This window comes from Anopheles moucheti, chromosome 2 (assembly GCF_943734755.1).
Source record: "Anopheles moucheti chromosome 2, idAnoMoucSN_F20_07, whole genome shotgun sequence".
Lineage (NCBI taxonomy): Eukaryota > Metazoa > Arthropoda > Insecta > Diptera > Culicidae > Anopheles > Anopheles moucheti.
Genome location: NC_069140.1, coordinates 42,626,613 through 42,645,865, shown reverse-complemented (window position 1 = coordinate 42,645,865; position 19,253 = coordinate 42,626,613). Strand labels below are relative to the sequence as shown.

The 19,253-nt window shown below is 46.1% G+C and overlaps 7 protein-coding genes across 7 annotated transcripts; 2 read left to right on the top strand and 5 right to left on the bottom strand.

Moving 5' to 3' along the window:
* Positions 1–426: 426 nt before the first annotated feature.
* Positions 427–1,750, bottom strand: LOC128296711 (sorbitol dehydrogenase-like). The gene is made up of 2 exons (XM_053032186.1): positions 801–1,750; positions 427–721 (listed from the first exon to the last, which is right to left on the bottom strand). The coding sequence occupies exons 1-2, from the start codon at positions 1,706–1,708 to the stop codon at positions 538–540; spliced, it is 1,092 nt and encodes a 363-aa protein (XP_052888146.1). The 5' UTR covers positions 1,709–1,750; the 3' UTR covers positions 427–537.
* Positions 1,751–2,024: 274 nt separating this feature from the next.
* On the bottom strand, positions 2,025–3,360 carry LOC128297222 (sorbitol dehydrogenase-like). The gene is made up of 2 exons (XM_053032829.1): positions 2,333–3,360; positions 2,025–2,258 (listed from the first exon to the last, which is right to left on the bottom strand). The coding sequence occupies exons 1-2, from the start codon at positions 3,241–3,243 to the stop codon at positions 2,075–2,077; spliced, it is 1,095 nt and encodes a 364-aa protein (XP_052888789.1). The 5' UTR covers positions 3,244–3,360; the 3' UTR covers positions 2,025–2,074.
* A 1,114-nt stretch (positions 3,361–4,474) lies between these two features.
* Positions 4,475–5,734, bottom strand: LOC128297474 (sorbitol dehydrogenase-like). Its single transcript, XM_053033118.1, has 2 exons — positions 5,635–5,734; positions 4,475–5,566 (listed from the first exon to the last, which is right to left on the bottom strand). Exons 1-2 carry the CDS (start codon positions 5,695–5,697, stop codon positions 4,538–4,540), a joined length of 1,092 nt encoding a protein of 363 aa, XP_052889078.1. The 5' UTR covers positions 5,698–5,734; the 3' UTR covers positions 4,475–4,537.
* A 1,091-nt stretch (positions 5,735–6,825) lies between these two features.
* Positions 6,826–8,580, top strand: LOC128306530 (sorbitol dehydrogenase-like). Its single transcript, XM_053044103.1, has 3 exons — positions 6,826–7,340; positions 7,409–8,219; positions 8,288–8,580. The coding sequence occupies exons 1-3, from the start codon at positions 7,247–7,249 to the stop codon at positions 8,463–8,465; spliced, it is 1,083 nt and encodes a 360-aa protein (XP_052900063.1). The 5' UTR covers positions 6,826–7,246; the 3' UTR covers positions 8,466–8,580.
* A 171-nt stretch (positions 8,581–8,751) lies between these two features.
* LOC128298095 (uncharacterized) lies at positions 8,752–10,003 on the top strand. Its single transcript, XM_053033830.1, has 4 exons — positions 8,752–8,971; positions 9,048–9,436; positions 9,507–9,660; positions 9,730–10,003. Exons 1-4 carry the CDS (start codon positions 8,833–8,835, stop codon positions 9,837–9,839), a joined length of 792 nt encoding a protein of 263 aa, XP_052889790.1. The 5' UTR covers positions 8,752–8,832; the 3' UTR covers positions 9,840–10,003.
* A 475-nt stretch (positions 10,004–10,478) lies between these two features.
* Positions 10,479–13,919, bottom strand: LOC128299572 (phosphate carrier protein, mitochondrial-like). Its single transcript, XM_053035575.1, has 4 exons — positions 13,836–13,919; positions 12,065–12,496; positions 11,391–11,731; positions 10,479–11,316 (listed from the first exon to the last, which is right to left on the bottom strand). Exons 2-4 carry the CDS (start codon positions 12,422–12,424, stop codon positions 10,971–10,973), a joined length of 1,047 nt encoding a protein of 348 aa, XP_052891535.1. The 5' UTR covers positions 12,425–12,496; positions 13,836–13,919; the 3' UTR covers positions 10,479–10,970.
* Positions 13,920–14,913: 994 nt separating this feature from the next.
* Positions 14,914–18,896, bottom strand: LOC128299404 (phosphate carrier protein, mitochondrial-like). The gene is made up of 4 exons (XM_053035365.1): positions 18,776–18,896; positions 17,236–17,641; positions 15,797–16,137; positions 14,914–15,706 (listed from the first exon to the last, which is right to left on the bottom strand). Exons 2-4 carry the CDS (start codon positions 17,608–17,610, stop codon positions 15,361–15,363), a joined length of 1,062 nt encoding a protein of 353 aa, XP_052891325.1. The 5' UTR covers positions 17,611–17,641; positions 18,776–18,896; the 3' UTR covers positions 14,914–15,360.
* Between the last annotated feature and the right edge of the window lie 357 nt (positions 18,897–19,253).

Genomic DNA, 19,253 nt, shown 5'->3' with positions numbered 1-19,253 from the left:
AATGGTAGGTATATGACCTGGTAGATCGTTACGCGTAGAAGAGAGAATTATTCAGCATCAATAGTACTTGTCGAGCAATATTTCCAGGGATTCTATTAATTTTATTGCAACTAAAATTTAACGAATGTACCTGTTTTATTTTGCTTAGGCTTTTTAATTTCTGCTGTTTGCTGCCTTTGGCATAATATGTTTTTGTCTCGTCTTGGATTCGTCCGGAAAAAAACCAAATACTCTTATTTCAATTCTCTACAACACTTGTTAATTATTGAAGCATTAAAGCATCCGTGCTATGCTGGCAAGCAACCGTTGGTTGTGTACAAGCTTTAAACAACGGTCAACCCATTACCATTCAAACACATTTAACGGGAGAATCAGAATACGTGTATGTTTAATAACTCAACCATTATTAGCTTATTAACGATAGTTTTTAATGTTTAGCAATATATTTTGTTTCTCAAAGGATGAAAAAAGGGACAATTTGTGTTCAACACGTTTCACACATTGCCCCGGGGTCCTTTATTTACAAACGCTTACTGATCAGTTGATAAACTTTGTAGGGTTGTTAGTGTCCCGCGGAACGAGATGGATCATAATTTTAATTCCCTCACCCTGCGATGCAACCCGAAATGCCTCATGCACGTCCTGCAGGTCAAAATGGTGTGAAACCAGTGGCTTCACGTCGACGTACCCGCTGGCGACGATTTCCAGTGCGGCTGGGTAGCTAAAATTTGGTGAAAAAAAAGATACACATTAACCAATCGCTGACGTAACTTATCGACCGTCGCCGGTCTCGTACGTACTCGTGATTGTAACGCATGGCAGTGGTGATTTCGATTTCCCGCGAGATTGCATCCACCATCGGCAGCTGCACATCTTTGTTGCCCAATCCCACCAAACAGATGCGGCCGGCGTTCCTCGTTGCCTTGATCGATATGCGCATTCCGGGCTGCGAACCGGAACATTCCAGCACACGATCGGCTGGACCACCCAGAATCTCGTGGATTCTTTTCACCAGATCGTCTTCCGTGTCCTCCTTGCGTATTCCAATCGTGCCGGTAACACCGAGCTTTTTAGCAATTTCTAGCCGGTGTTTCGCATGCTCCAGATCTAGAATCACTGTACGGGTAGCTCCCATCGCTTTGGCAGCAATCAAACACACCAACCCAATCGGGCCCGCGCCAAAGATGACCACCTTTTGTCCCAAACCTATCTGAGCTCGCCGGCCCGCATAGACGGCAACCGCCAACGGTTCCAGCAGTGCGCCCTCCTCCATCGTAACATGGTCCGGCAGCTTGAAGCAACAGTCCGCATACTGCGCATAGTAGTTCGAACAGTTGCCATCATGCTTCTGGGTCGTACAATGTTTCCCATCCAGACAGATGTTGTACTTGCCCACTTTGCACAGATCACACGTGCGGCAACCGGCTGCCGGTTCGATCGCGACCCGATCGCCCACCTTCAGGTGCGTCACTGAGCTGCCCACCTTGCGCACGACACCGGCCGACTCGTGCCCGAGCACTATTGGTTTGATTAGGCGCTGGGCACCGAAACCACCATCCTTCAAGAAGTGGATGTCCGTACCGCAGATACCACAACTATCGACCTCCACCACTACCTCGTTAAAGGCCGGATCCGGTATGGGACGCTCGTCCAGACGAAGGTCATTTGGTCCGTAAACCGTGGCGGCAAGGTTTTTGTTCGGTGCCATCGCAACTCTGCCTTCACAAACACTTTCTGCACCGCGGTTAGATAGATGACCGGCAGCGTAACCCAACTAAGCGCGTGCCGTGAGGGACACGAGTTTATATAGAGCCGGCCGCTATTTCCTGAGCATGTTTGTGTACGTTCGCCCGACGTTGACGTCGATGCAGGCGCGTAATCAAATATGTTAACGATTACGTTTCGCGATAAAGCCCAACCAATCCGCAAGATGCCTGTGCGATAGACAGCGTTATCAAATGGGAAAACGTTTCGCACAAAGCTTAACGGAGGTGACATCTAATAGCTCAGATAGTAAGGTTCAAGATACTCAGCAAACAGTCCGTTTTTATTGACATTTTTCGATTTTACTAGCTCAGTTAACAAACTTCGTCGGGTTGTTGGTGTCTCGTGGAGTAAGATGCACCATCACCTTCAAACCTTCGCCCGATGCAGCCACCCGGAATGCTTCGTTCACGTCCTTCAGTGCGAAATGGTGTGACACCAGCGGCTTCACATCGACGTACCCACTGGATACGATTTCCAAGGCGGCCGGATAGCTGGAAGTAAGATACGATCGCAACGTCTATCGTTAATTCCGCTCCATTTAGACATCGAAGATAGCAATACTCACTCGTGATTGTAACGCATAACGGTGATGATTTGAATTTCGCGAGAAATTGCATCCACCATCGGTAGCTGCACTTCCTCCTTGCCCAACCCGACCAAACACACGGTGCCGGCATTGCGCGTCGCTTTGATGGATATGCGCATTCCCGACTGCGAGCCGGTACACTCCAGCACGCGGTCTGCCGGGCCGCCCAACGCACTCTGTATCTTTTTCACGATGTCCTCCTCCTTGTCGGCCGCACCAATCGGTATTACTTCCGTAGCACCGAGCTTTTTGGCCACCTCCAACCGGTTACTGGCCTTTGCCAGATCCAACACCACCGTTCTGGTCGCCCCCATCGCTTTCGCCACGATCAGTGAAATCAGTCCGATCGGACCGGCACCGAAGATGATGACGCTGTTGCCCAACCGAATGTCCGCCCGCCGTCCGGCATACACACCGACGGCCAACGGTTCCAGCAGTGCGCCCTCCTCCATCGTAACGTGGTCCGGCAGCTTGAAGCAACAGTCCGCATAGTGCGCGAAGAAGTTCGAGCAGTTACCGTCATGGTTCTTCGTCGGACAATGTTTCCCATTCAGGCAGATGTTGTACTTGCCCACTTTGCACAGATCACACGTGCGGCAACCGGCTGCCGGTTCGATCGCGACCCGATCGCCCACCTTCAGGTGCGTCACTGAGCTGCCCACCTTGCGCACGACACCGGCCGACTCGTGCCCGAGCACCAGTGGCCGGATAAGCTTTTGATCGCCGAAACCGCCCTCCTTCAGGAAGTGAATGTCCGTACCGCAGATGCCACAGCTGTCCACCTCCAGCACTACCTCGTTGAAGGCTGGTTCGGGTACCGGGATCGAAACCAAGCGCAGATCGTCCCGACCGTAACACACGGCGGCCATATTTTGCTGCGGAGGAGCCATGTTTTCGCCAGTACCTGTACCGTTACTGATGATGTCGTACAAAAGGAAGAGATCTTTTATACTAAATCCAGCAGTTAGATTATTCCAGGAACTCCCAATACCCCAACGTGGCGCCGACGATGGGTAGATTATTGCAAAAAAACAGTCAACAATTGTATCTACTTTCTCATCTCGCTAAAAGGGTCGGAGGCCATTTTTGCAAGGTTATGTAGCTGTCAATAGTGCATCAATTGAACCTGATAGTAGTCCGGTTTGCTGGTAACATTGTTCGGAATGTTACGATCGCGACCGTAACATACACACAACCGTTTGGTCGCTCAGGCACGGGGCTTTTATAATCATTTTGAGAAAGCGCACCCATATGGCTTTATCATTTTATTAGTCAATACTAACACATCGCCCTGGTCCCCGTCCATGTTTGAAGTCGTATTCTGGAACAATTCCTAGGTGGATCATTAGATGTGTTTGCTTTTCTAAAAAAAAATATCACCACTTAGGGTTTGTTGACTGCGAGGTAATCTAATTCGGACTTCTTTCAATATTTTCCGTGTTATTAGTATCAGTTGCATGCGCGTATTCCCTAGCATTTATGATGGTTGAAAGGTTATCTAATCGGTTGTGTACATTAAACCGAGGGGAGCTACTCTATTGGTAGCACACCCCCTGCTACGGAGGAGGCTGTCGATACGTCAACATTGATGGGGGCCTTCCCTGCTGATACCGATAATACTATTTTCAGTCGCATCTAAAAAATCGCCTGACTGGTTCGAACCGACCGGTCCAAGTGCCAATCCCGCGCACCACGTTGGTGCCGTGCGCCACTCGAGACTCGAGTGTCAGAGATTAGCATGGCAGATGTGTCGGAGTACCGGGCCAATCAAATTACCCTCAATGATTGTTCATTCGCATACGAATGAGATACAACCGTGTCCTCCCTTTTGTTGCGATCTTTCATGTTGGTCACAGTAAATGGCCTATCATTAGCATCGCGGAAAGAACTCCGTTTGAATGTGGCGGAGGTAGAGAACAGTAGGTCAGTGATGCACTATACAAACCATTAAAAAGGCGTACGCTTTGAAGATGGAAACATCTGTAACCACTATCAGTAGATACGGCCACAGCAGAGCGCTATGTAGCGTGACGCGGAAGCGGCCGATCTGGAATGCAGGACACGTTGTGTTGATCATCGTACGATTGAATAGGTAAACACTACAAAGATTTATTGACGCAACATCACAACTTTACAACTTTACTGACATGCCCGTTACGAATGCATATCCTTTCGACTGGAGAGTTACACCTTTCGCTTGGGATTGTTTTTGTTTCTTGGCTGACAGTGGATCATCACCTTTATCGCACCGTCCAGACCGTACCGTGCGGTCTTGAACGCTTGCTCCGATTCCGTCAGCTCGTAATGGTGTGTGATGAGTTTGAGTGCGTCGATCGTACCGTTGGCCACCATTGCCAGTGCGGCTGGGTAGCAGTTTGCATAGCGAAATGCCGTTCTAATGTCGATCTCACGTACCAGAGCGGTCGTGATCGGAATACGCTGCTGTATAGCTCCGATACCGACCAGCGTCACTACACCGCCCGGGACAGTAGCTACAATACCCAGCTGAACGCAGGCTTCGGCCCCAGTACATTCGATGCTAATATCGGGCGCCGTACCGAGCAGAAGATGAATGCGTTTCACAACATCTTCCTGGGCATCGTGTCCACTGACTGCCAACGTGGCATCGGCACCGAGTGTTTTCGCCAGCTCGAGCTTGCTTTCCAACAGATCTATGACGCACACCTTGGCCGCACCCATCGCTTTTGCTACCAGCATCGTAACGAGCCCGATCGGTCCGGCACCCAGCACCAGCACCGTATTACCGATACCAACTCCACCCCGTCGACAGCAGTGTACGGCCACGGCTAGCGGTTCCAACAGTGCACCCTCCTCCATCGTGACATTCAGTGGCAATTTAAAGCAGCAATCGGCCGCGTGCGTGTAATAGTTGCACAAATTCCCGTGACCGGTCGTCGCACAGTAGATACCTTCCGGGCAGAGATTGTACCGACCGGCCTTACAGTGTCGGCATGTCCGACAGCCTATGGCCGGTTCGATGGCAACACGATCGCCCACCTTCAAATTCGTTACGTGTCGCCCAATTTCCAACACTACGCCGGACGATTCGTGGCCAAGCACTAGCCGGTCTTTCAGCTGATAATCGCCAAACCCACCGTGCGAGATGTAGTGCACATCCGAGCCACATATTCCCACACAATCCATCTCGATCAACACCTCATGATCACGCGGTCGCGGTATTGGGATTTCTTCCTGTAAACGGAAATTTTGCGTCACTCCTTGGCATACTTTCTCTATTCTCGATACTACACTCTGCTCACCACACGGAAATCTTCAACTCCATGAACCACACCAGCCAGATTTTTAACCTTCCGTTGTGCCATTCCGTTACGCTGCCGATCGATGCTAGATCGTGTACTCGCTCACTCAACTCCGTAGCTATCGTCAATACCTACTGATGCACCCGGATCATCCTGCCGCGGCTTATGTATTCAGCCAGCTGATGCATGCTGACCATCGCGCGCATTGTGCCGGATGATCGATGCGTTCTACTGACGGTAGAAGCGCTGCAATGGCCAGTTGTTGGAACTAGTCACGTGAAAAGCTAATCAACATCACAACATCTTCTGCGCGAATGAGGGCAAATTGGATCGGGATGGACATTAATCACCCGTCCGCTAACGTCATTCATTAATCGGATTGCATTTTTATTGGATCGAGTTTATCATCATGCGCAGCTACAAAAAAGCTAAATTATCATTAGTTAAGTATGTCTAAAACATACTAGTATATACAACGTTAACATACGGTTGTTGTCGGTACTTGGTACAATTCAGTTAGGTTGATTAGTACTTTCGCATAGATTAGAACTGATAAGAAAAGTGTACTTTTGCTTGTTGCATTGTAGGGACGTCTGATAAGCCAATAAACCGGGCATGTTGGTAGTAAGTTCCTAGTAATTTGTGTGGGTACATTCTGTCGATATGGAAACTTTTACAACGTTTTGGCCATAATCTCGTTCCTTCAAAGCAGTTTGAATTATCAACAAAATGTTGGTAAATCAATGTGCTACTGCGATTGCTTTTCTAAATTAATCGTAGAATTACGAACGATATTTTTTAATTGAAATTAGAGTAGCAATTATAAACAAGTAATAATTATTCACTGAGTGTAGAATTAACACTCTGCATGACCATGGCCTACGGATGTCAACAAACTCGAGATGTTATGTAAACAAACTGCGGTTAACAGTTCTCCGTGCCGTGCCTTCCTTATCGAATGGACTGGTGGTTTATCTTCTACAAATTCTTTTCCGATAAATCTCTTGATTGGGCGTTAAATATTGACCAGACAAAACTCATTTAATCTATATACTGCCACTTCGTCACACAAACAGAAAAAGCATTAAGCCAGAAGTGCTCAAAAGTGAATTGTCTTCTGCACACGTAAGTTTTGCATATTGAAGTTAATCAATAGTACATTCATTATGTTGTCGGTTATTTTAGATGAAGAAGTAACGTAAATACTGTACGTAGCTACGTTTCATCGAAATCACAGCCATATTTGTGGTTTAATCTATGCACTCAAGTTGATTTCTACAGACACGTTCTCTAAACTGTATGGTTGAGAGTGCAGCAAACAAAATAAAAGCATCTGGCCTACCACATCTACCGCGCATACCAAGTGAACCAGGGTTCCAATTGTACATATAGCGCTGCTGTCCCTTACACATCAAAGTCATTTTTGTGTCCCGGACAAACACAGCGCTTCCTATCGACACCTCACCCGTACCAGCGTAGAACCTAATAAAACATCGGCAGAGTGCTAGCCGCAGGCGAGATAAAGCCGGTCGCTTCGTGGGGTTCGATTACAGTCGCATTTGAAGGTTCGGACTGATCACAACACCGTACCAGATCGTTCATAACAACTCCAATGGCCAACAAAACTGACAATCTAACCGCCGTACTGTACGGCATTGAGGATCTACGCTTGGAGCAGCGTCCAATCCCCGTTCCAAAGGAAGATGGTAACAATCGGACTCTATTTTCCAAATTTGATAAGCATACTAAGAACATATGTATGCATCATTTTTAGAGGTCCTGCTGGCAATGGATGTCGTCGGTATCTGTGGTTCAGATGTGCACTACCTGGTGAAAGGACGCATCGGTGATTTCATCGTGAAAAAACCCATGGTCATAGGCCACGAAGCGGCAGGAATTGTGTCCCAGGTAGGATCCAAGGTGAAGCATCTGAAAGTGGGTGATCGTGTTGCGATCGAACCCGGTTACGGATGCCGCACGTGCGAGTACTGTAAGAGCGGTGCGTACAATCTCTGTGCGGATATGATATTCTGCGCCACGCCTCCTTACGATGGTAATCTGACCCGGTACTTCGCCCATCCGGCGGACTTTTGCTACAAACTTCCGGACCACGTAACTATGGAGGAGGGAGCCCTGCTGGAACCGCTCTCCGTCGGTGTGCATGCATGTCGCCGGGCAAACGTTGGTTTGGGTTCGCAGGTGTTAATTCTCGGTGCAGGCCCCATCGGTCTGGTAACGCTTATAGTGGCCAAATCAATGGGTGCCGGTAAGGTGCTCGTTACCGATCTGCTACAAAATCGACTGGACGTGGCGAAGGAGTTGGGCGCTGACGAAACGTTCATCATTCCGAAGGATGCGTCCGAGACCGAACTGGTAAGGGCTATTCATGAGCTGATGGGTGGCGCACCAGATAAAACGATCGATTGTAGCGGTGCAGAAGCAACGGCTAGGCTAATGATTTTGGCCACTAAAGCTGGAGGTGTGGGTGTTATGGTGGGCATGGGTGCACCCGAGGTGAAGCTGCCACTGGTGAATGCACTTGCTCGCGAGGTTGACATCCGTGGTGTGTTCCGGTATTGCAACGAGTAAGTATTGGCATCGTTGATTTCATTGGAGGAAAAAATAATTACAATTCTTTTGCAATGCATTTTAGCTACCCGGTGGCTTTGAGCTTGGTTGCAAGCGGTAAAGTGAACGTAAAGCGGCTCGTTACGCATCATTTCAACATTGAAGAAACGGCCAAAGCTTTCCATACGACCCGTCACGGCGTAGATGGTGCCATAAAAGTAATGATCCATGTGCAACCAAAAGATAAAAATAATCCGAAATAGATAAGTATGTGCGATAGAAAGTAATAAAAGAAGGATGCATAGAAGGGTCGTAAATATGGTGTCAATAATGATTAGTTACTGATAATTTAAATGTTCTTCGTAAATTTTGGGGTTTTTTTTTGTTCACTGTAGTAGATTGTATAATACAAAATAATTTATAAAATTTTACGTCACTATTCAACGCACATTGCTGATAATTTTTAAAATCTCCGAAGAACCCTATGTGTCATTTTCCCTCACACGAACTGCAACCGCTAGGCACTCGTTCAGCTGTCAAAACAAAAGTTTGCTTGCGTTTGTTTATGTCGAAAATTTCATATGTTCTTTGGAAAAAATTTACACACCGAAAAATATTCAGCCTTGCACCATGAATGTGATACAGTCCAACATTTCCACCACGATAAGAAGCTTCAACATTTCGGACGATATCCGAATCGAGGTGAAGAAATTCCGCACCAATGCGAGCATCGATGAGGTTGACATCGAGGACGACGAGGATGATATTTGTAAGTGGCAGCAGCAATGATCCAATTGCCCTTGGTTTTACATTGTTCGTAATTCTATCTGAGTGCCATTTTTCAGCCGTTATTCAGAAAATTCACAAAACATTTGCCGATCCGCACAGCACAACGTTTGATCCGGCCACGTTGAAATCGATCATTGCACGGCTGGATGAGATTGAAAAGAAGCTGGAAAATGTGGTGTACATAAACCAGCAGGCAGACGCGCTCGAGGCAGCCGCACGACAAACCGGAATCGTTAGCTTGCCCTCTGCGGGAGGCGTTATTGTAGGCAGTACGGGTGACGAAGGGTTGGAACTAAAGCTGGAACTCGATTCCGACAGTGAGCTGATCGGCGAATTCATCGAACAGGACGAACTAAAGCTGGTCGAGTTTCCCATCAACCGAATCGAAGAGCTGAAGGAGCTCGAGGAGTCCATCACATCGGACCAGGAGTCATTTGTTTCGCTTGTAAAATTGTTTTATGCCACAAATATGCACTGCCACTTCCAATCTCATCTGTTTTATTGTATTCTCGCAGGTTAATTTCATCGGCAGCACCGTACAAAAGTACAACCGCAATCTGGAACTGGTGCTGAAAGATTTCATCACAGAATCACTTATCAACGAGCTTGGCTACAGCACCACCAAGGAATCGATGCTATCGTTCTACATCTTCAATCAGTTGCTCTACGGTGAGTTGCCATGTGAAATATAAAGCTATGCTTTTAGTTATTTATGCAATCTTATATACTTCTTGGCAGATATCTGGAAAAATGATTACTCAACCTTAAACGACTACAACAACAAGCTGAAAAATATTGTAATTAAAACGCAAAATCGATTTTTGCGATTAAACAAAAACAAGAAATAGGGATGGGCCGGTGATATACTTGTTGGCAGCTCTTGTCTTACAAGACTTGACCGGTCCAAAACCTCATCCATCGCAGCCAGGACTAACTATCCGGTTACGCGGTAAAAGTAAGTTTAATACGATCTGGTTACGATCATTCTACAAAAAAAAATACAAAATGTAGATTAATTCAATGTTGCGTACCTTTTTCTCTGTCCGCTTAAAGTTGGATAAATGCGTGAATTAAATTATTCCAGAGGGTTTATTACACTTAATTTCTAGGTAGTAACTACCGACACGTTCAATCTTAATTTGGGTATTTCCAATGGTTACCGCCTGGCCATATCATCAGTATTTGTTTTTTAACACGGCGTTGAACGAAAAACGAGTATAAACTCTCGATTCTCATTTACTTATTACGATTATTTGCCACAACGCAGTTGTTTTCCCATCTCTAGAATGAAGTATTCACCCGCATCTGAGGTGCTGATATTCCAACACTCTTTAATAGTGCCCCTCTTCGTAGTTTTTCTCAATTGTATATTTACTGACAGGAAACCACACGCCTGGGATGGTACAAAATTCCATCCGGATCATTTCCCCGAAGCAACAATTCTTCAGAGGAACTCGGAAAATTTTCCCACTTTATACACATTAATGGTACCGTCTAACTTTCCTTTTATTCAACGACTTTGGTGTATTGTGTGTAGTGATTCACTTCTTTGGATCTATTCCCTCGCACAGCAAGCCAACACCCGGCCTGGCTGCAGCCTTGTTGACAGTAAGTAAGCCCACACAAGACCGCGGACTCTTCTTTTCGAATTTCAATTTGCACACGATGCAATACTGGAATCTACTATGCCACCACTGTTTTTACTGTTTCACTGTTTGCTAATAACTTCCGCATAGCGAAGTGACTGGCGAACAAGACGTGGCTTGCAGCAGGAGGTGTTCCAAGCGACTAGATTTTTCTCGTGTATAGTTTTTTTTTTCTTAAAATAGTTGGGCATTAGATGCATTCGTGCATTGAAATTGAGTGATGCGAAGATATTCATGCTTAACAGAAGTTATTAAAGTACGAATTTGGGAACGAAAGGAAGAATGGGAAAGGTTTAGGATAATAAGGTGAATGAGTGGTAAGGGTGCTGTGGTTTACTGCACTCCAAGCTTCTTTTTCAGCGATTCCGGCATCTCTGGCGGAGGTGGACGGGGGATCGAGAGGGCTACCTTCACACCGTCATAGATGAACCACTGCAGGGCGGTAAGCGTACCGATCATGATGATACGCGGCATAAGACCGTTCCACATGCCCATGAAGCCAAGCTGCTTCGCCACGTCGAATGCGGACGATCCCTTAGCCTGGTTCAGCTTCGATACAACCACATCGGCCGGGTGGGAAACGATGGCACAGAACACACCTGCAATGTAACCGGCAGCGAACGTCACCACTAGCTGTTCACCCTTCGAGCACTGGTCGCGTGGCTTCGGTACGACATAGCTGTGGAAATGGGGAACAATGTTAGAAACCGTTCTTTCAACCAACCGAATAAGAGCATTCGCATCAACACTCACGCATAGAGCAGTTCAACGGTCTTCTCAAAGCAGGCGAACTTCATCATCGTGTACGGGATCTGACGGCACCAGAGCGGAACGAGACCCTTGTAGAACGCCATAATACCCTCCTCGCCCATCATCTTCGGCATCGCTTCACGCATCGTGTTGGCGTATCCTGGCATGGTTTGGATCTTAACCTTGGCCGCCTCGAACGGCGACAGCGCCATGTCGGCGAAGAATTCGGCCGATGCCGATGCTCCCAGGTACAGCCAGGTGCGGTAGAGGTAGGCATTTTCCTCACCCAGCATGTTGGCGTACTGCACCTTGAACACCTCATACAGCCCGAACTTGAACGCACCCTGGAAGAAGGGGGAAGAGCAGCGTTTACAGCAACGGAAAGCAAACAGTTACGCTGTGCGATGCTGATAAGCGAACACAGAGAATGTCATCGCAAGATCACGCTTATTGGTTATTGTGTGGAAGCGCACAATGTGACACTTGTGTGCTAAGTCTATTAGTGCTCATTATCTGGTGGTTAGTGAAAAAAAGTGAAGCGTCCCGCGTGTGCGATGCAACTGTATACTTATGACTTATGGATTAGTATTGAAAAAAACATGAGATGTTGCAGAACGAATACAGCCCTTTCCCACAACATCGCTTGACAGAGAATGCTTATCACCCGTGGCTCGTACCTGTGCCGAGTAGCCGAAGAACGTCGGTGCCCATCCTTTCACAAGACCACGGGAACCATCCTCGGCGAGCGTCAGCTTGAATCCATGGAACACATTCTTGTACTTGGCCTGGTCGACCTGCAGCCGACACTTGACCAGATCGAGCGGCACAACGAACGTGTGCGTGGAGCCGCAGGAAATGATACCACCGAGACCGCACAGCACGAAGAATTTGGTCGAACCGAACTCAACCTCATCGCTGGCAGCGGCAGCGATCGAGCGACCACGTACCGGTGCAACGGTACCGGCATCGCATTGAGCCTTCGTGAACGGAGTCTTGAATGGCGAGTTACGGGCAGCGTCCAGCAGTGCGGTAAACATGGTGTGGCTGTGTTTGTATTACTTCGGATACTAACCGACGACCAACAGGTGCAACTACTCGGTGTAGGAGTGCTAAAGCAGAAAGATAAAACAACAGAATCCAACATTAAACTAGATGCACGTTAAAAATAAGGTTAATTTGTCCCATTATGTAAGTCAGCCGTTTCGAAACCGAACGTCATCAGCTTCCGATCGGTGAGTTACGATTGTGGACCAGAAGTTAGAAGACGTCACAGCATAAACAAAAGATTCCCACCCCCAAGTCCCTAAACTCTCGAGTCCTTCGAAAGACACACATCTGAGAAGGGTTCAATGTTGCATAATGACCTCCTTTTGTGTTCTCTTCACAACGGCTCGTGGTTGCTCTGATTGCTCGTAAAAATAGTTGTAACCGTGTAACACGCGGCGACACAACGAGTTTGTAGTAATTGCAGAACGTTTTACTCGTCACCGGGCCGGATGATCCGAAACGATCTGTTGCGTTCGATTGTCTAATTACAGCCAAAGCGAATTACTTTCGCTATCACCACACACCGTCGTCCTCTTGCATCGTTCGCTCCATCCCATCGTTGTTCCTGCCAACAACGGCTATATCGAACCACCGTGGTCTGCTGGTTGTAGTAGCCATATGCAAGGGAAGAGCCACATCTCGTGCAGCTAACCGGGATAGTTTCTTTTGTCCAAGTTCAAGAACAACCCGTTTCGAAATGTTTGCCAACGGGTAACGATCGACAAAGCGGTGATGATGAGTAGGACGAGGACAAGTGTGTCTAAAATTAAATTTCGCTCCACGCGAAGCAACAAGACGACGACATTGGGGCGCACACACCGCACATCACCACCTTCATCCATGGCGCTTTTTTTGGTTCGCAACCAACTTGATGTAATCGATTCTATAACATTTTCCAGCAAATTTTCGAGCCTTCGCAAATGGTTAAATTATGTTTGATACTTCTCACTGCACCGTAGTAAACGAAAATACTATTTCGTGCGTGCATATCGCATGGTATGCCCGTTTTGAAATGATTCTTTGATTACATAACCTCAAGCTTCTTTAATACATATGCATACAACACGCAACAACGCGACTGGGAAAATACGCTTAAAGATAAACGATATTTCCTCGAGTTTCAGTACGGCGTTAGAAGTTCTTTAGTTTCAATCCGAATAACTTGAACACAGTTCCATCGGTTGCGTATCGCTCCGTTGCGCAGGAAATGTATGATGCTAGCAATTTTCTTGGAAGGATTATCCTACAAACAGTAAACTGTTCGTCCACTACACCGTCTTTCGCACGTTTTTTATCACACCACAATTCGCTCACTACGATTGCCTCACCACCAAAAATATACGATAACGGTCTACTTATCCTTTTTTCCCACCGTTTGTGATTAACCGGACTGTGCTTTACCTTCAATTTCCGTCGCCTTCTGCGATGCGAGATCTTTCCGTGCTACGGTCGCTCTGAACCACGGTTCCGTTCAGCTAATGTACTCTGGCTGGCCTCTGCTAAAACCCAACGAGGGGGGTTAGTGGGTTTGGTACACGATCCCTCAATGTCCGCTCTCTCCTTGCCATCTGGCGTGCGTGTGTATTTGTGCAACAGCGGAATACATTATTCGTACCGTGGTCGAGACACGAGCGGATCTCCCGCAGATCGCTTTTTCCATCCGTTTTCAGAAGGAAAATTCTGCGAGCATATGCACATGCCGTTGCTGCAAGAGAGAAAAGTAAGATGAACAGACTGAGTACATGTCAAATAGTGAGAGAAAATGTGAAGGTTTCGCGCGTTTGCAGTGAAATGCCACCCTTCACAGGCAATATATGTACGGAACCAAGCGAGAGCAAAAGTATCCCTTTTACTTCTGATCCGCAAATGCTCCCTCTTTCATTATTTTATTCTCGTGTAGTAACATCATGTGATTCGCGTGGTTCCGATAGAGATGACATTCAGTTTCCGTGGCAATCAGCACGCTTCAAGTTGAGAAATATCCGACGCTTCCATTGATGACGTCCCCTTAGACAAAGCATTAGCGAACGTGTGTTTCGGGTTTTATCAGCTGACGAAGGACAACTGCCAGCGGATTGTAGTATTAACCCACTTACGGAAATGGGTTTGAAATGGCCGTAAAAGTTACATGCTCGATCATACAGCACAATCTACATTGACTTGCAGCAATGTTTTGGGTTTTCCGACCAAAATGTCCTCACATGTAATCATCACAATGCAGTAGGTGAATTTTCTTCTCTATTTTACGTAAAAACTGTGTCAAATAGTGAGAGCCGAACGTTGCATAATTAAGCGTACACAAGCAACAAATTTATCGATCACCCACACGTTGTTGTAACACGCTGCATGAATTCAATTGACACCAGGAGTTCCATAACTCAAACATTTCTCCTACACGTACCAACGAAAGACGAGAGCGACGGGGCGAATAGAAGGACATTTCTCACGTAACAAAAACACATTAAACATGCTGTTATGTTTACTAATCGTATCGTAATTCACACGGTTTCAGGACTTTATTCACGATGATGTTGTCGCACTGTGAACGCAAGGCTCGCTAGGCAAAACCACCAGGGCAACTATGACCGCACGTTTCACACTCGCACAAGTAGTAGTTTTTCTTCCCATCATTTTTACCATAAAACAAACAGCGTTGGGTACGCTAACGGAATGAACTAATCGAACGTTCGGTTACATTGCTTCACAAAATATCATTCGGTAGATGGAATCTCCGAGTCAAACGCTCTTTTTCTCACATATCATTTGCATCACGTCACAAGTAACATTTTCACTTAAACACCTTGAAGCCTTGCTCGGTAGTACAAAACATTCCTTTTCCATTATTCTTCCGTGTTACTCAGCACGAGAACCACCGAGAGTGGTGCACCATCACTAAATAATTAACTCCCTTCACTGTAGCTAAGAATTACTCTACGTTCAGCTTCTTTTTCAACGACTCCGGCATCTCTGGCGGTGGTGGACGGGGGATCGAGAGGGCTACCTTCACACCATCATAGATGAACCACTGCAGGGCGGTCAGCGTACCGATCATGATGATACGCGGCGTCAATCCATTCCACATGCCCATGAAGCCAAGTTTCTTTGCCACATCGATCGCAGATGATCCCTTGGCCTGGTTCAGCTTCGATACAACCACATCGGCCGGATGCGACACGACGGCGCAGAACACACCGGCAATGTAACCGGCAGCGAACGTTACCACTAGCTGTTCACCCTTCGAGCACTGGTCACGTGGCTTCGGTACGACATGCCTGTCAAAGGGAAGAAAGTGTGAGAAAATGAAGAAAATTTTAGTACAAGCTTCTCCTCAACACCCAATAGCAGATCCTAGTCATACGTACTTGTACAGCAGTTCAACGGTCTTTTCGAAGCAGGCGAACTTCATCATCGTGTACGGGATCTGACGGCACCAGAGCGGAACAAGACCCTTGTAGAACGCCATAACGCCTTCCTCGCCCAGCATCTTCGGCATGGCTTGTCGCATCGTGTTGGCGTATCCTGGCATGGTTTGGATCTTAACCTTGGCCGCCTCCAGAGGTGCTAGTGCAATGTCGGCGAAGAATTCGGCCGATGCCGAAGCTCCCAGATACACCCAGGTACGGTACAGGTATGCATTCTCTTCGCCAATCATATCCGCGTACCTGATTTTGAATACTTCGTACAGACCGAATTTAAAGGCACCCTGGTAAAGAGATAAGTTTTTTATAGTGACAAGTATACCAAGGGATATTTATTGAAGAATTTGAAATCAAATTCTTTTTCAATAAATTTGTTCATAACTAATTTTATCCTTTTCCATATTTCAATCGTGATTATTAAAATTAAAAATTATTTATGCGGGAGACTCTTTTGTTAACAATTCATATGTAAACTGAAATAATCCGTCCCAAACCGAAATGATGTTCAGGTTCAGTCAACAATCCATTAAGCTTTTAACACCATCAATGTTTTTGGTTGATTGGTGATTTATTTTATCTTTTGATGAAGAATATTTTCTTTTGCAACAGAAACTTCATAAGTTTTTTGGGGATGTATTTTGGTAGAAGCCCCACGATATTACGGTTTTCAATTCCGAATCCTAAAATATTGGCCGACGTCACAGACAGGTTGGTCAACGGTTCCCGGGTGACATTGGCCTGAGCAGCTTCTAAGCATTCCCAGCGTTTTTTCAATACGGCTCAAGGCAGTAAATAGAATTCCAGATATCTTAATCGTCGAAAGGAATCTTTATGCAACGCTTAGATTCTCCCGTTGTGCGAAACACTTCTCACAAGGAGTACTTCTTACGAGGGAATTCATTTTTCAAGATTGAAAATAGTTTTATCATCTACAACTATAAGCATTATTGATTTAAAACATCCCTAAATGCTGCACAAGGCAATGCACAATGCATAAACCGCTTTCCATGCGGCCGTACGTTGGATTGCGTAAGAGGCATGATGGCATGTGTCTACAGTGAACCGCTTCAAGGCCAGTTCAATTACTCATACAACGGCGTACAGCGGAGTGCCGCGTTAAAACTCGCATGAACGGAATCATCTCACGCTCGCACATCGTGCAACTTGTATTAGAAGTGATTCCCAACCTCTTTTAGCATTCGATTACCGTGCCAAAATAGTCACATGGCTTCTTACTCAAGCAGCACAGCGCTTACAAAAGCTTCAACTCCCAGAAAAGGTCACGGGCGGTGGTACCAAGGCAAATGTTATGTCCATCACGTGAAACATGATAAGCTGATATCTCTCTTAAGCCTCCGGTAAAAGAAAAATACTTATCTTACCTGTGCCGAATAGCCGAAGAAGGTCGGTGCCCATCCTTTGGCGAGACCGCGAGCACCTTCCTCCGCGATGGTGACCTTGAATCCGTGGAACAGATTCTTGTACTTGGCCTGGTCGACCTGCAGGCGACATTTGACCAAATCGAGCGGTACAACGGCCGTGTGCGTGATGCCACACGACAGGATACCGCCAACAGCGCACAGACCGAAGAATTCGTTAGAACCGAACTCTACCTCGCGGCTTGCTGACGCAGCCTGGACCGATCGGCCCGGTACGATGGCCTTTTCCGTGCTGGGTGTACCATCGTCGCACTGGACACGTGTGAACGGTGTGCGGAAGGGTGAGTTCCGTGCGGCATCCAGCAGTCCGGCAAACATGATGGTATTGAATCTTTTGTCCTAGCGACACCTGTGTGTGGAAGAAAAAGCAAATACTGTCATGGATTAGTTTTTTGTTGCAACGCCTGCTTTTCTTATGCTATGTAGTGTTAAATCGATATCAAGTGTCCGGGGGACATTACGACATCACAGGATGGTGAGAACGCAGCCGTATTTTTCACCGATGAAAAAGCTTACAACGAAGCCACACGTTTGCGATAAGATAACGTCTTTTAAAACACCGTATTTTCTGTTCATGTACGGTTATATAAAACCTAACTCCACATTTTCAACAAAATTGCGTAGTTTTGTTAATACCGTATTGCAAATAATGATACAATAATTACATTGTTAATAACAATAAGAATTGTACGACAATTGATTATAATATGCTGATTATTTCACTTTGGATATTTCCAAACAATCACAATGGAGCAAGGATAGCATAAGGAACCGTTTGAATCGTTGAATATCCTTACAAATCAAGCTACGGCCAACTCTTCGAGCTCATTATATAACCCTTCGAAAAAGCCGCAACATGTCGTAAGCGCTATGCTCGTGTCTGGAAACTTTCAAGCTTCCTGTAATAAGGGTGAGGGTTTTGCACAGCCAAAAGCAGAAGCTATCTCGATAGTACTCCGTTCGGAAAAGTTCCGCTTTTCGCACTAAAACGTTTTGTTCACACATTCCGAAGCATTGAACACACAATTAACGCCTCCAGCTGGTGGTCAAACGAAACCGGTGTAAGCCATTGCCCCGGCGAGTGCGTCACGAACTGCTACAAAAACACAGGGGTAGGAGAGTTTCTGTCACGTGGAATTGTCTGCGTAGCATATCGCCGGAACATTCTAGATGCGGTTCGCTTTTGTAGTCCGAACATTGTAGTACACAATTGTGTCGTTCTTCATAACAACAGCATTTACAACACATGTAAACTGCTTTACTAATGGAAAAGTTCCTTTTTGTATGTCACAGTTTACGCTAGATGCTGGTTATTACCAATCACTCACCAATGGCCTTGAAGCTCAATCAAAGCGCATAGCAACCGAGAACGAATGCTATGTTACAGCATTGTTTTATGTTGATGTTGAACGCTCTGTTTTGCGGATATGAATGTGCTGTATATTACCTAAACATATTTTACCAACTAGAACACTGAACTTACCGGCTCAATCAGGCAGAGAACTGGTACCGCAAATGGCTGGCTTTCGATTAACAGCTTTGCGCACAATTTTTCACCTAGTGATGGACTGCTCCAGCCGGAACGAAAGCTCCGAACCAATCCGCTCCAGGCAATATGCTTCGAATATTGATTGTTTAAATTATGTTTAAAAAGTCTTACAATCTTGCTATAATTGAAACAGGTCGTAGAGGAAGAAAACTATTAATCTTCCTTAATGAAATAAATTATTGACTTTTGTTGTTTTTTATTTTACTTGAAAGCTTTGAGGAATCCGCTCCAGTCACTGGATGTTCTGTGTTTCGTTTTATCCGGGCATCCATTTGTTATTTTAAAAATTCAGTTGAATTGTTGTGCAAATGCTTTCCGAGATCGCTAACAAATGCATCACGCACAAAATAAATGCCCAACGTTATAGAATAAATATAAACCCTGAATTATCAACAGTTGTCTTGCATTGTAC

Coding starts and splice junctions, on each gene's coding strand:
- LOC128297474 (XM_053033118.1), bottom strand. CDS start 5,697: ATGGCACAACGGAAGGTTAAAAATCTGGCTGGTGTGGTTCATGGAGTT. Junction 5,567..5,634: donor GAGTTGAAGATTTCCGTGTG/GTGAGCAGAGTG, acceptor TTCCGTTTACAG/GAAGAAATCCCAATACCGCG.
- LOC128297222 (XM_053032829.1), bottom strand. CDS start 3,243: ATGGCTCCTCCGCAGCAAAATATGGCCGCCGTGTGTTACGGTCGGGAC. Junction 2,259..2,332: donor GTTATGCGTTACAATCACGA/GTGAGTATTGCT, acceptor TCTTACTTCCAG/CTATCCGGCCGCCTTGGAAA.
- LOC128299404 (XM_053035365.1), bottom strand. CDS start 17,610: ATGTTTGCCGGACTGCTGGATGCCGCACGGAACTCACCCTTCCGCACA. Junction 16,138..17,235: donor TCTTCGGCTATTCGGCACAG/GTAAGATAAGTA, acceptor TCTCTTTACCAG/GGTGCCTTTAAATTCGGTCT. Junction 15,707..15,796: donor ACCGTTGAACTGCTGTACAA/GTACGTATGACT, acceptor TCCCTTTGACAG/GCATGTCGTACCGAAGCCAC.
- LOC128298095 (XM_053033830.1), top strand. CDS start 8,833: ATGAATGTGATACAGTCCAACATTTCCACCACGATAAGAAGCTTCAAC. Junction 8,972..9,047: donor GGACGACGAGGATGATATTT/GTAAGTGGCAGC, acceptor GCCATTTTTCAG/CCGTTATTCAGAAAATTCAC. Junction 9,437..9,506: donor AGGAGTCATTTGTTTCGCTT/GTAAAATTGTTT, acceptor GTATTCTCGCAG/GTTAATTTCATCGGCAGCAC.
- LOC128299572 (XM_053035575.1), bottom strand. CDS start 12,424: ATGTTTACCGCACTGCTGGACGCTGCCCGTAACTCGCCATTCAAGACT. Junction 11,732..12,064: donor TCTTCGGCTACTCGGCACAG/GTACGAGCCACG, acceptor CCCTTCTTCCAG/GGTGCGTTCAAGTTCGGGCT. Junction 11,317..11,390: donor ACCGTTGAACTGCTCTATGC/GTGAGTGTTGAT, acceptor CCATTTCCACAG/CTATGTCGTACCGAAGCCAC.
- LOC128296711 (XM_053032186.1), bottom strand. CDS start 1,708: ATGGCACCGAACAAAAACCTTGCCGCCACGGTTTACGGACCAAATGAC. Junction 722..800: donor GCCATGCGTTACAATCACGA/GTACGTACGAGA, acceptor ACCAAATTTTAG/CTACCCAGCCGCACTGGAAA.
- LOC128306530 (XM_053044103.1), top strand. CDS start 7,247: ATGGCCAACAAAACTGACAATCTAACCGCCGTACTGTACGGCATTGAG. Junction 7,341..7,408: donor CCCCGTTCCAAAGGAAGATG/GTAACAATCGGA, acceptor CATCATTTTTAG/AGGTCCTGCTGGCAATGGAT. Junction 8,220..8,287: donor GTGTTCCGGTATTGCAACGA/GTAAGTATTGGC, acceptor AATGCATTTTAG/CTACCCGGTGGCTTTGAGCT.